General features: G+C 58.9%; 1 protein-coding gene across 1 annotated transcript in view; it reads left to right on the forward strand.

Moving 5' to 3' along the window:
- The window catches only part of ANKMY1 (ankyrin repeat and MYND domain containing 1), a 30,197-nt gene extending 16,869 nt beyond the window's left edge, over nt 1-13,328 (forward strand). Inside the window, exons 15-17 of the mRNA XM_075530119.1 lie at nt 500-578; nt 4,058-4,218; nt 13,243-13,328. Of these exons, the coding sequence (XP_075386234.1) occupies nt 500-578; nt 4,058-4,218; nt 13,243-13,328 (326 nt within the window). The remainder of the gene's footprint in view (nt 1-499; nt 579-4,057; nt 4,219-13,242) is intronic.
- The last annotated feature ends 124 nt before the right edge of the window (nt 13,329-13,452 follow it).

A 13,452-nucleotide genomic window follows, 5' to 3' on the forward strand; every position in this document is an offset into this window, starting at 1 on the left:
CGGAGCGGGGGAGCAGCGGGAGAGGAAGGGAGGGTAAGCGCCAGGGTAGGAGTGGGGTGGGCAGGTGGGTCTTCTGGAGTGGCTACTGCTCAGCCCCCGTCCACCCACGTCCCCAGCAGCCCCGACTCTGCCCCAGGGCACACAGTTTGAAATCTGATGGGAGCACCAGCCACAGGGCCTGCTGCTGCAGGGGGCCAATCTCCCCACCCAGTCCTCTCCTGCTCCTGAGGAGGTGCTGATGGATGGGGCGGGGATGTCCAAAGCCCTGCAGCCCTGTCTGCAGCGTGGGGGGTGGGGTGGGGGGGTCTTCATCCTCAGCAGACCAGCAGCACCCACCCCCTCCTTGAGGCTGCTGGCTCCTCCCATTTCCAGCTTGGGCACACTGGGCTCTGTAGGGTCCCCTGGGGGTCCCCAAGGCTGCATCTCTCACTGAGTTCCCTGGGGGTGATTCAGGGCCTGGGAGGCTGTGCTGTGGTGACCCTGGTCTCCTCCCCTGCAGCTGAGCTGGCTCCCCCCAACAGGCTGATGAGGAAGAGCGTGGGAGGCCTTAAGTCTGAGGAAATGGAGGAGGCAGAGGAGTGAGTGGGGGCCTGAGGGTGGGGGTGGAGGTGGGGGGAAGAGCAGCCGAGCCCTGCCCACCTGAGCACTGCTTACCCAAAGACCACTCAAGCCTCCTCCAGAAGCCAATTCATCTAATTCTCTCAAACACACACACACAAACACACATCCAATTTTCTCTCTCAAACACACAAACACACATCCAATTCAAACACACACACATCCAATTCCCTTTCTCAAACACACACACACACACACAAACACATCCAATTCTCTCTCAAACACACAAACACACATCCAATTCAAACACACACACACACATCCAATTCCCTTTCTCAAACGCACACACACACATCCAATTCAAACACACACACACACACATCTAATTCAAACACACACACACACATCCAATTCAAACACACACACACACCCAATTCCCTTTCTCAAACACACACACATCCAATTCAAACAAACACACACATCCAATTCCCTTTCTCAAACACACACACACACATCCAATTCAAACACACACACACATCCAATTCCCTTTCTCAAACACACACATCCAATTCTCTCAAACACACACACACATCCAATTCCCTCTCTCAAACACACACACATCCAATTCCCTCTCTCAAACACACACACACACACACGCACGAGTTCAGGTAAGAGTACCTGTGGGGCAGCTGGACCCATTGACATGGGGGGGTGGGGTGAGAGTGGGGTGTCACCAGGAGGGGCTCACTGACAGCTAGTGACCACAGGGCAAACAGGAAAAACAAAACAGCACTGATGAGAAGCGTGATGGTCACGCTGAGAGAGGGGGAGGGCGACGTTGGTTAAAATGCCTGGTCACAGCCGGAGAAGTGAGAGAGATGCAGGATACAGGGGTTTCCTGGCAAGGACCTCCCCAGTCACGCCATTGTCTCAGACCCCTAGGACCTGGCACCTCAGACTCCCCGAGACCACCCTTGAAGCTGAGGAGTCCTAAATCTTCCTGTGTCACCTCATGCTGAGAAGCCCAGAGGGGACAGCTGGGGCCGAGGAAGCAGGCAGCATTAACCCCCAAGCCTGTGGTCAGGTGTCCTCGTGTTGATCTGGAGACACAGCGACCATGGGTGTCACGGTACCACGGGGGGGACAGTGACTGAGTGGGCTGGGAAGAGACCTGGGTCTGGGCTCATCAGTGGGGCACACAGCAAGTCCGCCTCACTCTGGGGCACCTCCAGTGGCCTACTGGTTGATTGACAAAGATGTCACCGCTGGAGGCTCCCAGAACCTAAGCTCGCCCTTTCTCCAGGAGAATGGACCGAGCCGGATCCAAAGCACATTTCTGAATTGTTCTCATCACCCAGGGTCAACGTGTGAAGAGTGGAGAGGGAGCAAGGGAGGAGGAACCAGAAAAGAAAGGGAGGAACAGACCAGAGTGGGTGTCAGACAGGCCTCTGACACTCACCCCTGGGTGCAGCGTGACCAACGTGAATGGAGAAATGATGGCGTTACAGTGAAGTGCGGAAGGACCTGGAGGCAGAAATCCCAAAGGGAAGGACATGCTCAGCATCTCTCAAGCTGGAAGAACTGACAGCAAGAGTCGAGCCTTGAGCTGCAAGGCAGAAAGATCCCATTCCTACCACCCGCAAGTGAACCTTTGCTGAAGGTCATTCAAAACCAGTTGCGCGGTGCAGTGACGGAACCATCAGAAAACCAAGCCAACTGCAGAAGATGACGGGGCACAAGGGGTCTCGTCGCCGACATTAGGTGTCCCTTGGCTGCAGACAGAGAACGCCTGAACAATGTTTACTTGTGTGTTACTGACTACGAAAGGCATTGAGTGTGTGGATCATAAGAAACTAATGGGTAATCTTGAGAAGAATGGGGATTCCAGGACCCTTCATTGTGCCACGAGGAACCTATGTTGAGGCAATTGTGCGAACACAACAAGGAGACTGCTAGCTTTAAGATCAGGAAAGGGGTCAGGGTTTGTATTGAATAGCATACTTATTCAATCTGTATAGTCAGCCAATACTCTGAGAAGCTGGAGTACATAAAGAGGTGCCTGCCATCAGAATCAGAAGAAGGTTTACTGCAGATGGCACAACCTTGCTCGCCAAAAGTGACGGAGCCTTGAACACTCGCTGATGAAGATCAAAGACTGCAGCCTTCAGGATGGATTATGCCTCAGCATAAAGAAGGCGAAACCCTCACAACTGGACCAGCAGACAGCATCACGTTAAATGGAGCAAAGATCAAAGCTGTCATGGATTTAATTTTGCTCGATCCACAATCAATGCTTACGAAGCAGCATTCAAGAAATCATTGTATTGCACTGGGCACATCTGCCACCCTACACCTCCTGAAAGTGTTGCAGAGCAAGAGTCTGCCCTTGGGACTCAGGTGTGACTGGCCCAAGCCACAGTATTTCAGCTGCCCGGATGCACGTGCACATGACCAGAGGAGACCGGAGGAGAATCGGTGCACTTAGATGATGGCGTGTGCCCACCTGCCTTGGAGGGAGGTAGTGCCACCAGCACGCTCCTCAGACGTGAGGATGACGAGACGTTGTCTTGCGTATGTAGGACCTGTTACCAGGAATGAGACCAGTCCCCGGGAATGGACACCAGGCTCGGTCAAGCAGAAGGTCAGAGGAAAAGAGGAAACTGTCCAGGGGATGGATCATGGATCGGCACCGCTACTGCAGCCATGGGCTCCTAAACGACCCTCGTGAGGCTGGTGCAGGACTGGTGATGCTCCTTCTGTTGTAGTCCTGTCGCTGTGATGGGAACCCACTGGGCGGCACCGCCCTTGGGGAGTGCCGATGGAGAGAAAGTTAGCTGGTAACGAAAGAGATCAACCCAGAGACCAGAGACGGGTCACGAGGGAAGCCTGGAAAACAGCCCCTGAGACGCTCGTGGGGCATCAGAGTGGGCTCCACACAGTGGACACGCGGCACACAGACAGTCGATGGCCAGGTTCTACCTGCGCTTGCTGCTTTCGCTCGCCCTTCTCATTCAGACACTGCCTCATTTCACAAGCTCCCCGGGGGTGGCAGCAGGGTGCGCCCCCCCTACGTCGGCAGGGTGTCTTTACTCAGCCAGCAGGAAGCCCTCTGGGAATCTGTGCGCCTTCTGTTCTGACAGCACCGTGCTGAGTGCCCTTGAAGCTGTCCAGCATCTTCCATGCACCTCCCTGCAAGCATACCTTTACCAGGGCCCTGGCCCTGGCTGGTGGTGGGGATGGGGTGGAACAACAGGTAGCACTGTCTCCCCATTCTGATGAAAGCAGCAGGGGTTTAGTCACTACTCAGACACTCAAGGTCAACATAGATCACAAGGTCACAAGGCATGAATCATAGGCTGACCTTGGCAGATGGGCAGGGCTTGGGGCACCAGCTGCCTCCCGATGGGCAGGGGTCCTGGTTGACCATGGGAGGGCAGGGGCTGTGGTTGATCATGGGGAGTGGGCAGGGGCCCTGGCTGAGCACACACCCCGCCCACAGGATCCCCTTCTTCAAGTTCTGCTTCCAGTGCGGCCGCTCTGTGGGGGTGCGCCTGACCCCCTGCACTCGATGCTATGGCATCCTGACCTGCAGCAAGTTGTGCAAGACCAGGGCCTGGAATGAGTACCACAAGCGGGACTGCGGAGCCAACACTGCCCAGAGTATGTGTCCTTCCTGCTGCCCAGGGGTGGGGTGGGTGGGGGTTGGCAGCAGTCCTGGGGCTCTGAGCTGGGCACCTGGGGGGCTCTGCTGGGCACTGGGTGGGTTCTCTGCCATGCTGTGGAGATTTTCTGCGAGGGGCCTCCCATCCACAACCAGGCCCACCTCTTGAACGGCGATCAGCTTACACTGTGCACTGGCTCCTCAGCACACCCCTTACCTGTTTATGGGCATTCCTAAGCCCAAAGGAGCTCCCCACCTCTGTTCAGCAGTGGGGAGCACAGATATGCAGAGGTAGGGCAGGCCTGGGGGAGTCTGGGCTCCTGTGGGCCCTCCCTCTGGGGTCACACCTCTATGCAACCCGAGTTTTTCCTGGGCCCTCCCTTGTCCCTCCCTCTCCCCTCCTCTGTACCCCACACCAAGCCGCTTCCACAGAGAACAGATTGTGGGGATCCTGGGACCCCAGCCTGATGATGGGGTGCCTCCCCACAGCTAACAGAACAGCTGCCCCAGGGGGTGTCTGAACAGTGCCTGCCCAGCACTCACTGCCCCCATCCCCAGGAGTTTGTGCAGGCCCCACACACAGCTGAGACAGACACAGAGCCCAGGGCCTGTGGCAGCTCCTGGTGGGGGCAGGCAGCCACCCCACCTCTCTGCCCTCAGGCCCCTGACTGCCCCTGAGACTGAGCCTCCACTCTCACTCCCCGAGCGTCCTGAGGACCCCTTGTTGCAGCCACAGTGTCAGCCATGTCGCTGAGGGCCTTCCTGTTTGTCTCTGGCCCCTCTCTTACCCAGCACTGTAACCTGCCCCTAACAATGTCGGGGCCTATAGGAGCAACTGTACGGCGATCATCTATAAAGATCACAGTAAAGCCATAGAAGATAGGGGAGAAGGTAAAATAAAGGCGTCAGACACTTTGTGTGGTAGCATGCTCACCTCCAGACGGCCATGGTATCAGCAGCCAGGTCCACGCAGAGAGAGCGGGGAGGAGAGAGTATATTTCTAACCAAGGCTTATTTATACTTAGGGGCGTGCAAGCCCCCGCTGATTACAGGTAACCACATAAGTCACAGGAAGGCGTTGTACCATAGGCAATACCGCAATGGGAGGAGGATGATCTAGGAGTGTACACACAATAGAAAAAGGAGGGATTAGGGGTACACCTGACAAGATGGGCAGATCCTAGATTCATGATGGCGGCCTAACCTTAGTTGTCCTTGAGCTGGCTTGACTTACACTGAGCTCTCCTTGAGGAAAGCAGTCCTCTGTCCTCAGCGAGCAGTGAGCCCCACCTACAGTGGGCCTAACAGTAGTCTTGTCGCTCTGGATGGCTGGTGCCTCCAGGAAGACTTCGAAGCAGCTAACCTCATACCCTGTGCTAGCAAGCAGCGTCTTAGCTTCGGCATATATTTGGGGGAGACAATCTGGGGAGAGACTTTTCTGTATCCCACACAGCCAGATGTCCTTCTCCAGGGACTGGCCTCTTCTGACAACATGTCCAAAGTATGTGAGACGAAGTCTCGCCCTCCTTGCCCCTAAGGAGCCTTCTGGCTGCGCTTCTTCCGAGACAGACCTCTTTGCTCTTGTGGCGGTCCATGGCATCTTCCATATTCCTTGCTGGCTCCCCAGTCCCTGGGTGTCGCCCCTTTTCTGTCCACCCCACCCTCCCATGTATCCACTGCCCACCTTTCACATGAATACGAGGTGATGGAAGAGGCCGTGGCCAGGGTCAGGGGTCCTTTGATTTCCTGCGTGTTGATGGTGATGCGGTTGTCTGTTGATCCGGCTGTGAGGATTTGGGGTCTTGGTTCTTTACACTGAGCGGCAGCATTCTGAAGGCTGCAGTCTGTGGCTGTCAACAGTTGGTGCATATATAGGTGCTTCAGGAGGCGATGGAACTTGTGAAGCTCCTCTTACACTGTGTGTATATTTGTGTAGAGAGGGCTGGCCTGGTGCAGTGGTTAAGCATTAAGTTGCCCTGGATTTGACTCTGCCCGTTGGTCTGTCTGATTCCATGGCTGTAACATGATGGCCAGAACCTCCCTCTGCTGCCTGTCTTTCTTGGACACCTGTAGGGGCCACGTGGCTGTGGTGGCTGTGTTGGAGTTGTTGGCCCACACCCAGCTGGCCCAGGCTCAGGGTGACCCCTGCACAGCTGAGCACTGAGTGGCGCCTTGCCATGTGCCATCCTCCTGGTAGGCTGTGGATCAAAAGGGGTTTGCTGGCAGATTCTGGGAACTCGGCTACCAGCCCTTTCTTCCTGGTCTTAGCCTGAAGTCCCGCAGAAAGCTGCTCAGCACCACAGCCATGTGTAGTTGACCCAGCTGTCCCACGTGGAGGGCCGGATTTCACTCCCGAGCCAACCCTGCCCCACTGTAGTCCAGGGAGCTGGAGGCAGACCCCTGCAGAGAGGGGAACTCCCAGCGACCCCTGCTTGCTTCTGCTCTTTCAGCGCCTGAGGATCTGCCCATGTAAAGTGCAGCTGCTCCCAGCGGACCGGCCCAAGGCTCCGGGATGGGCTGGCAGGACCCAGGCCCTCTCCAACACAGAGTTATAGAATGAGCCACCGAACAGGCTGTGCGGGTCACTCACTGTCCCATGGTGCTCAGGACGGGCTGTGTGGGAATGGGCTGAGAGGGGTTTCTTCTGGACCCGGGGTCACACCACCCTCCTCAGGCTTCTCACTGGGCCCAGTGTCCGCAGGTGTGGGCAGTGGCTCCGGGGAGACCCGCTGCCGTGAGCCATTTCTGCCCACCAGCTGGATGGGTGGGTGGGGTTCCCGGAGAGGGATGGCCAAGGGGCTCACATGATGGCAGCCTAGCCTGAGTCTATAGGGGGCCGAACTCACCAGGGGGGCGTCCGTGCCCTGACCTCACCTTTTTCTGGGGAAGAGGGAGGCCCCTTGATCCAGGTGTCTGGCGTGGGACCTCTCCCTGGGTCAGTGAGTTGTCCTGTGCCATCTGGAGTGGCCGCAGGGCTGGCGTGCGCAGGCTTTGAGAGCCCCAAGTCCCAGGAGGAGCCCACTCAGAGGGAGGCCTTTCCTGGCGTCACCAGGGAGCCCTGAGTCTTGCTCACACCCCGAGGGCGGGGTCTGTGGCCCGAGGGTGGGTTCAGTATGGCAGCTCGGCAATGGTGGAGTCTGCTGTGGGGAAGGTGGGATCCTGGAGCTGTGCTGCAGGGAGGTCAGGGTCATTGGCCAGGAGGCTTCAGTCAGTGGAGGGGAGGGCAAGGTCAGAGGCGGGGAGGGTGGGGCCTGTAATATAGGAGGGCGGGGTCTGTAGTGGAGAGGGTGGGGTCTGGGGTGGAGAGGGTGGGGTCTGGTGGAGAGGGCCGAGTAAGTGGTGGGGAAAGCGGGTCTGCGGTGGAGACAGTGGAGGGGCCATTTGCTGGACTCGGGGTGTGCTCACCATGCAGGGACAGGGTTCATGGGATGCCAGCTCATAGGCCCTGCGATAGGTCCCATCTTGCCAGCCTTGGGTCCAGTGACCACCCCTCCCTGGAGACACCTTGGGCTAGTGAGGGACCCACTCACTCTTGACCTCGGCTTCCGGGAGCCAAGGTCGGGGCCTCAGGCGTGGGCAGGGGCTGGGCAGGAGTAGCTCTGGGAGTGGTGACGGAGGGGGCTGGGCTGGGTGCTTGGAGGCAGGGCTCCCAGACAGAGATGAGCGCTGTCAGGCCACACACACATGTCACTGGGTCATTTATGCTCAACCTGGAGCCGGGACACACGCACAGCAGGGGCTGGGGGGGGTAGCTCCAGGGGAGGAGTGGCATCCTGGGACTCGAGAGCGACGACAGCCCAGGACAACAGGGACTCAGCAGGGGAGGAGGCGCCCCTGAAATGGAGTGGGGAGGGGTGTGGGTGCAGCAGCTGACCCTCGGGACAGTCTGAGGCCACATGCAGAAATGCTGGCCATCTGAGGCCCCTGGTTGACTGCATGGACGCTGCCAGCGTCCAAAGAGCCCCTGGTGTGGCCGCCCCGGGAAAAGACTCTCAACTGCCCAGCGGCTGGCCTTAGTGCAGTCCTGGTGCTGACCTCCTGCTAGGGAGGGGCCCCTGTGTTCCCCAGGAGATAGCGTCCAAGCACCTCTCCCTCTCCAGGCCCTCCTGTGGGTCCTCTCCCCCATGACGGGCCACTCACTGCGGACTTGAGGCTGTCTCGCCCAGGCCTGAAGACCCATTGCTCTGGGCTGGGGGCAGGGCTGGGGCTGCTGGGGCAGGGTACCATGCAGAGCAGGGGTCTGAGGAAGGTTGGTGACATGGCGGAACCTTGAAAGTCCTCTGGCAGTGAGAGTCCCAGTCTGGTCCTGGGTGCAGCAGCCAGCCCTTTTCCAGACTAGTTCACTAGTGGAGGGGTTTCTGAGAGTTGTGTGTGTGGGGCGGGGGGGACAGTCAGAACCTCAGTGACCAGCCAGAGGCAGGGGCCCGAGAGAGGTCCAGACGGTGGTTCAGGGCATTGCTGAAGTTGGGCTGGCAGTGTCCCTACCAGATGGCAGGTGTGAGGTGAGGGGTGGAGGGTCAGGAGGAGAGAGGGGCGGAGCTGGGTTGGCCAGCCGGTAGCTACTGCAGACTCACGCTGGGGTTCTGGTGGTCCAGCTGGTTGAGCTCTAGAGAAGTGGTGGGGGGGGGGGGCAGGGGCCAGAGGCAGTGAGTGTTCTGAGGTGGCGTCTGACCAGGAATAGACAGGGTGTCCGAGAAACTTGTGCCAACAGCTCAGAGGGAGGTTTCAGGGGTGACCTGGGCTCAGAGATGTGATGACCAGCTGCTGGGCTTAGCTGCAAGAAGGCCCCTGGGGCCCTGGTGGGAGGTGTCTGTGGAGCAATGACAGGGGTGGGGGGGAGGGGTGGGGCACCAAGCCCCCTGAGGGGTGGCAGCAGGGTGGGAGGGCCCCATGCTGGCCCTGCTCTGAGCCCTCGCAGGGGCTGTTCAGACCCAGGTCAGTGACATGGGGCTGTGGGACACCAAGCGTCAGTGGACCCCTTGGGCACGGCATCTTTGGGGAAGTTCAACTCCTCAGGACACGGAGTGGAATGTGCTGGGGTGGGTGGGTGGGAGTAGGGGATGGGCCTTGGTACCTGGGCATCAGGGGTGGGCAGGCTTCCTGCAGGCAGCTGGAGGAGGAAGGGGCCGGCAGTGGCAGGGGAGGGAGAGCTGGTGGAGCTGCCCAGGAGAGGCGGTGCTCTGCCTGGAATGCGGACGAGGAGAGAGAGGGCCTGGAATGGTGAGGGCCCTTGGGTTCTTCCCGGAAGTTCAGCTCAGAAGCCCCAAGTTCTGGAGAGGGCCCTGGGGGCGGGGGAAGGCAGAGGAGACCCATGGATAAGAGTCTCAGCTTCCTTGGAGCTGGGGGACTGCCTCTGGCCATCATGCACCCCCTCCCACTCGCAGTGAAGAGTTTCTTGACGGGGTATATCTGAGGTGCTTCCAAATGGTAGGCAGAACCCTCATCTCAATCCCATTTTCTTTTTTTTTTAGTTCAAGGATCGTTTGCTGGCCTTTAGGAGTGTTTTCCAGTCCAGTCTGTTGGGGTACCATGCCCTAACCCCAAAGTCCACTTTCAGCATTCCCTGGGGACCTTGCCGCTCCATTCCCTTGCTGTTCCGCTGCACTCCCCCAGTGCTTTGCCTCGGTGTGGTGGGATCAGGTCGGGTGCAATTCCCACACTGTCTCCGGTGCTGTCCCCCGCAGGGCATGGCCAGCCCCACTATGAGATATGACATCCCTCACTGATCAATCCCATTTTCTACGAACTTTTTGAAGTACCTTCGAACAGCTTTTTGACAAGGACAAAACCGAGGTGGCCTGGCTGGCTGAGGCCCCGCCCCATGGATGGATACCCCACCCTGTAGGCTGAGGCCCCACCCCGTAGGCTGAGGCCCCACCCCATGGGCTGAGTCAGCTGGGCATTTCTCCCTATATCTCCTGATTGCTGACTGGGGTGTCCATGTCGGCCACTGTGAGTCAGTGTCAGGCAGATGCTGTCAGCCAGCCTCACACACACACACACACACACACACACACACACACACACCTTCCCAGATGGATGTGTGTGTGTGTGTGTGTGTGTGTGTGTGCGCACGCGCTGAGCCCTTGCCTGTTCCTCTGCCCGCTGACAGGAGTCCTCCCCCACCCTTCTGCAGAGGGCCCTGCTTAGTGATGGCCTGTATTTGTAGGGGGAGAGGGGGGAGGGAGGTGGGCAGGAGCACTGGACACTCAGCCTTTGGTACGACACACACACCTTTGGGTCACCCACCGTGGACGGGCTTCAGTAACCTTCCCAATGGGGACAGATGAGGAAGGAAGGCCTGGTGACCTACTTCTGAAAAATCAGCCAATGGCAACCTTGTGGTCCCCAGGGGACGTGGTCCAACTGCTTGCTCTGGACACATCATCCAGAGGGGTCCATCACTGGGGAGGGCTTCCGGCTTGGTGGTGCAGGGCCAGCGAGGGCAAAGGGAGCCTTGGAGAGGTGGGCGGATGGACACGTGAGTGTGTTAGAGATCTCGAGGACGAAGCAGGGCCGGTGACACTCCCTGTGCTCTGCTCGGGTCACAATGGGGCGGAGTTGACCTGGTGGCAGCTGTCCCTCCCCACCTCCCTCTGCCCTTTCATCTCTCCCTCCTCCCATCCATCCATCCATCCTTCCATCTGCCCACTCCCTCCCTCCCAACATCTCTTCCTTTCTGTCCCTGGTGGGGGCCACTGAGTGGACAGTACTGGGATGAAGTAGAGCTGCCCTGGGGTCTTCCAAGATGTCCTCTTTAGGGGACTCTAAGGCTCCCCAGCAGGTCCACACTACCAGTCAGATTGCCGGTAAGCAGTGGGGCACTGCCAGGGCTTCTGCATTGCCTGCTCCAGCCCTCCACTCAGGGCTCGGGCTGCTTCCCACACCCTGCCTTGCTTGGTAACAGTTCACCCCGTGTCCAGTCTCCCACTGGGGTGCCCAGCGTGCAGGCCTTTGATGTGGTTTCTTCCTTAGGCCTTGCTCTGTGGGCCTGCATGCTGTCTACAGGGCCTCAGACAGCGCCTGGTCTTTGTGGCCTGGGGGCTGAGTTCAGGCTTCCCACGTGTGTGTGGGGATGCAGTGCCTCCTTTACTGGGGACCCAGGGGCGCATTAGTTAATTTCTAGGGCTGCAGACAGACTGCTGCCACAACAGGTGGCCTGCGAGAAAGGTGGCTGGGCATCCGTCTGGGCATCGACCAGACTAGACCCTTTTGAGGCCCTGAGGACACTGCCCCAGACCCTCACCCACTTTCTCTTGCCCTGGCTGCACCAGCCTCTCTCGTCCATGGCTGTCCTGCCTTGCCCTTTGAGAAGCTGCCACTCAGGTGACTTCAGGTGACCTCATGGTAGTGGGCAGTTTCTATCCAGACCCCTCTCCCACATCTCAGCCATATCACCCACCTTCCTGAGGCCCAGCTGGAAGCCTTGGCCCGCTCCCTGCAGCCCATCTAGTCAGGCCCCCTCCCTGTGTCCTGCAGGTGTGCAGGGGCAGCGTACGCAGGTCTTGGTCTTTTCACACCTCATTCTGACTCTTGCTATTTCTGAAAATTTCTCTCTTAACTTATGGCCTCAATTCCGTTTTTTTTGGGAGGGGGTGGTTTGATCCTTTGGGCTAGGAGATACGGCAAAGGGAGGGGGGCTCAGACCTCGGAGTCACACATTTTAGGGGTCCCCAGTGACGTAAATGATGTTCTGCTGCCTGCGAAGGGTCCCACGGCAGGAGAGACATTTTGACACCATGTAGGAACGACTACCATGTGCCACAGACATGAAGGGACCAAATGCCCATGGGAGGTGGTGTTGTCGGTGTGAGGCAGCCCCAGACCTGTGGTTTTCAGAGGAGACGGCAGTAGCAAAGGGCCCGGGGAGCACCCTCAGCCCACCCTGGGGAGTTTGGCACCTTGGGAGGTTTCCCTAGAGCCTCACCTCTGCAGGATCCCCATGTGCCTCAAGGGGGACCCTCAGGATACATGTGTCACCGCCTCGGGTCCCCTCCTGTGGCTCTGCCCTCAGACAGTGGGTGTGGGCCTCTGTACCTTTCAGGGGCCCGCCAGGCCTCTGGAAGGGCCTGTTCTCCTGGGCACCTGAGCGTGCGTGGCAGGTCTTCAGATGTTCACATCTCCCTGCATCTGGTGAGTGCGCCAGGTGCCCTGGTGGCACAGTGGTTAGGCATCGGCCTGCTTGCTCCCTCCCACTCAGCCAGAGTGCGTCTCACAACCCCACGGGGACGGTCTACCCTGGCTGTGAAGTCTCTTGAGTCGGCATCCACTAGATGGCAGGAAGTTGTCTGCACACCTGTCCCCCACAACTCCCACATTGGGTGCGTGTCTCATCCCATTCCTAGGCACCTCTGGGGAGACCCTGCTGGATGCTGTGCAGTATCAGTCCTGACCCCCCACCCTCCACTCCCGGCCTGTCTTGTGGGGGAGGAGATGGGCTCCGCAGGGAACCGGGCTGGCCCCATTTTGGGTCCAGGAAGGAAGGGGAGGCGTTTAGGGGTACGCTTCACTTTGGCTGAGGGAGACTCATGTCTGTGGGGCTCCTCCCTCCTGGGGTACCTGAGCCTCGGGGTCCCATGCAGGGCCTTCTCAGCTGGTTTTTGCTGGTGCCCCAGACATCCCCGACCCCAGAGCTGGGAAGGTGGACTGAGGGCTGTTAGAACCTGCATTTAGTCGGCCTACTCCCTGGAGAGGGGCCTGTCCCCTGGGGGGCAGAGTGGCCAAGAGAGTAGGCAGGTCAGTGGGAGCAGTGTGGGCATGAAGACCCGTGTATATGTGTGTGTGTGGGGGTACGCGACCACCCATTACAGGGCAAGCATAGGACCCACCTCAGGCAGGCTGCAGGCACACCCAGCTGGCTGAGGGCAGTGCCAGCGGGAGGTGGTCTGGGGCCCAGCTGTGGCCAATGCCCCTTCAGGAGAGCAGTGGCGATGGGGCAGCTGGGCTTGCATGCAAGCGTTGTGGAGGGCCATGGGCATGGCCCTCAACCCTGAGAGCCTCACTTGTACCAACCCTCCCAACAGGGAAAAGGCTCATGACATTGAACTTCCAGGTCCGGCAGCCCATCTCCAAGGTGTACCAGAGGGTTCGATACTCCCAACTGCAATGACCAGTGAGGCACGCCAGGGCCGGGCGGGAGCACAGGCCACCCACCTGCAGCGAGGGGTGCACCAGGCCCCGCGACATGCCCGCCTCCCCTCCTGAAGCTTCCAGCCCTGCAGGTTCCGTGGACG

The sequence above is a fragment of the Tenrec ecaudatus genome, chromosome 13 (assembly GCF_050624435.1).
Source record: "Tenrec ecaudatus isolate mTenEca1 chromosome 13, mTenEca1.hap1, whole genome shotgun sequence".
Classification (NCBI taxonomy): Eukaryota; Metazoa; Chordata; class Mammalia; order Afrosoricida; family Tenrecidae; genus Tenrec; species Tenrec ecaudatus.